Source organism: Morchella sextelata (assembly GCF_020137385.1).
Source record: "Morchella sextelata strain SCLS chromosome Unknown scls_20, whole genome shotgun sequence".
NCBI classification, from domain to species: Eukaryota; Fungi; Ascomycota; class Pezizomycetes; order Pezizales; family Morchellaceae; genus Morchella; species Morchella sextelata.
This window is the reverse complement of record NW_025408635.1, coordinates 328,586-331,768: the sequence shown is the minus strand read 5'-3', so window position 1 is coordinate 331,768 and position 3,183 is coordinate 328,586. Positions and strand designations below refer to the sequence as shown.

At 49.7% G+C, this 3,183-nt stretch overlaps 1 protein-coding gene across 1 annotated transcript; it reads left to right on the top strand.

Annotated features, from left to right (window-relative positions):
• Positions 1 to 321: 321 nt before the first annotated feature.
• On the top strand, positions 322 to 2,819 carry H6S33_006309 (uncharacterized protein; the record flags this gene model as incomplete). The annotated part of the gene is made up of 5 exons (XM_044837995.1): positions 322 to 724; positions 821 to 1,450; positions 1,550 to 1,891; positions 1,940 to 2,621; positions 2,684 to 2,819. The coding sequence occupies 5 exons, from the start codon at positions 322 to 324 to the stop codon at positions 2,817 to 2,819; spliced, it is 2,193 nt and encodes a 730-aa protein (XP_044689836.1).
• Positions 2,820 to 3,183: the final 364 nt, after the last annotated feature.

Here is a 3,183-nt window from a genome sequence, read left to right as displayed (position 1 = left end):
TTTCCCCTCTACCTAATACATTTATGCGACTATTATTCCTTACCAGCCCCCACATATCTTTCTCACTTGCTGACTCTATTCGTGCCAGCTACAACCTAAATCTATAGCCACTGACCTCCCCACCATCCCAGTGTGTAGGCAAGCAGGAGTAAGAACAACAAAGCAAGGAGTCTCTCCCACTGTAAACACTCAGTCCCCCTCCCCCTCCCCCCCCACTACCTGCACGGTCCACGTCGCCAATAAGAAATTGCGTGGCCGGGCTACATTGGATAAAACAAAAAATAAAAACCTTTTGAAGCGCATACATACTCTACTATAACCATGCAGCGCAGCTTTTCGTTCCAGGCCGAGGACGATGTCCCCGAATATCGTGACCGCACTCACCCACTTCTTCCTCCCACCCCATTGAACCAAAAGAGCGCCCCCAGGTACAGCGATGACGAACAGCGACAGCCGTTGAATAGTCTTCAGTATACCACACCAATACCGCAGCAGCAGCAGCAGCAACAACAGCCAAGATTAAATCAATACGCCCAGGACGGGCATGCAAGACACGATTCAACCTCTAGTAGTAGTTCGTCGGATTCTAGTTTCACAGACTCGTCTGTTAGCCGTGCGCCAAGGACTGCAAACGTTACGAACCACCAACGAGAATCGATGGGGAATAACGCTCCACGTAGACCAATCGCTGCCGCCGCTGCTGCTGTTGGAGGTGGAAACATAGGTGAGACGAGACCAAGTGCAGGCATAAGTGTCATTACCCAGACACGAGGCCTACTTGCACCTTCCGTGAAACTTTATTAACAATTATGTCCAGTAGGTGGATATCGAGATGAAGACGACCAGTGGAGAAGAGGAGGCTCTTCGAACTTTATGGAGCCGGACGACCAGTACTATACGTCTCCGTCACCTGATACTTATAATCAGTATGGGCAGGGATACTCCGTGCCCCCCGTATCGCAAATTAATACTCCCCTGATCCCCGGGAATCGGTTCACAAACCCATCATCCCCGCCCTCAGCCTACAATCAGCCTCCTCCTCCACTACATCATGGAAAAATCAGAGGATCATTGCCACCCACTCCGCTCCAAGGATATAGGCCTGGATCAGTACCGGACCGTCCAGTCCTTAACGACCCTGTTGGTGGCCACTATACTGATAATCCGTACAAGCGATATAGCACCACGTGGGATCCGCAACTGTCAGCAAGCCAGGTTCAAATTGATGGCACAGCGAAGGATGCGGAAACTTTCGTATTTAGCGATGATGAGGAACAGGCAGCGTATAATAATGGTGGTTATATTGCAGCTGCAGCTGCAGGAACAGGGGGCGCAGCCGCTGCAGGGTTGGGTGCTGGAAAAAGTGCAAACACACCGCCGAGAAGTCGTGGAGGTGGGGGCGCGTTGCTGGGTGGTGCAGGTGGTGCAGGTGGTGCAGCTATGATGAGCGGTATGTATATAATATGATCAACCCTCCCCACCATCCTCCCCCTCCTTTCATCCCCGCATTTATTCCAGTCGCTGATCATGGAACCTGCAACGACTACAGAAAAGGCGCCCTCCTCGGAATGGATGCAGAAACAGGCGCACCAGCGGAAGAAGTCACGATGGATCTGGGGGATCGTAATATTAGTGATCATTCTTGCGGCAGCTGGCGGTACTGCGGCTGGTGTCATACTAAGAAATAAGAACAACAACTCTAGCGGCGCATCAACAAGTAGTGCAGGTAGCACCAACGGCGGAAGTGGGTTAAGCGCAGACGAAGACGTCAAACAAAACGGCGACCTCAATAAAGATTCAAAAGAGATCATTGCGCTCATGAATAATGCCAACCTCAAGAAAGCATTCCATGGAATGGATTACACACCGTTGAACTCGCAGTATCCAGCCTGTAAGTTACCCATCATATCCCATCACTCGTATCCACTAACCCGTACAGGTATCGATAACCCACCGACCCAAAACAACATCACACGGGATGTCGCTGTCATGTCGCTCCTTACAGACAAGCTCCGTCTCTACGGAACTGACTGCAACCAAACCGAGATGGTCCTTCACGCCATCGATGTCCTCGGAATCTCCATGAAGATTTGGCTCGGTGTCTGGCTAGACTCCAACACTACTACCAATTCCCGTCAGCTCAACCATCTCTATACCCTTCTCGCAAACTACGGGGCAGACCGCTTCGAGGGTGTCGCTGTAGGCAATGAAGTCCTGTTCCGCGAGGATTTAACAGAAACGCAACTGTTCGGAACCATCGGCGATGTGCGTGCCAACCTTACCGCGCTCTCCATCGATCTTCCCGTAGGTACCTCCGATCTAGGGTCGAACTGGAAATCTACTATGGTCCCATACGTCGATGTGTTGATGGCAAACGTGCACCCCTTCTTCGCGGGTGTGACGGTGGAGACAGCGGCGAATTGGACATACACGTTCTTCCAGGAGAATGATGTGATTTTGACGGCTGGTGTTACGCCCACACCAAGGGTCATGATCAGTGAGGTTGGCTGGCCGAGTGGTGGTGGTAAGGATCGTGGGAGTGTGGCGGGTATCGACGAGATGAATCTGTTTATGGAAGATTTCTTGTGTACGGAGAACAAAAGGAAGACGGAGTATTTCTGGTGAGTGCTATTTTCCCTTTGTCAATGGATGGGTGAGGACGAGGATTAACAGAAGAAAATAGGTTTTCGGCATTTGATGAGCCCTGGAAAGTGGTGTACAATGAGCCTGGAAAGGAGTGGGAGGACAAATGGGGCCTCATGGATGTAAACCGGAACTTGAAGGATGGATTGAAAATTCCAGACTGTTTGGTGACTTGATCTGGACTGGACTGGATGGCTGCATTGTCGGATTCCTTTACGAAAATCGGCGCCCCTGATATACGGGTATTCCTTTTGATCATTTCTTTTCTTCTCTTTTTTGGATTTCACCGGTGTTCTGTCGTTTATTTATTTTTGCTTATTCCACTTTGGGGGTTATCTAGGCTAGGTTTATGATTGTATTGTTAGTTTATGAAATGTATGATGTGCGATGGTGATATGGAAGGAAAAAAGAAAACGCAAAAGGCGGATAGGATTGGCTATGAGTATGAGTATGAGTATGAGTATGGGCGTGGAGATTAGTGGAAGGAAGAAGAGATGAGAGTGTGGTAATGAACGGTACTGTATATCTTTGGATGAATAT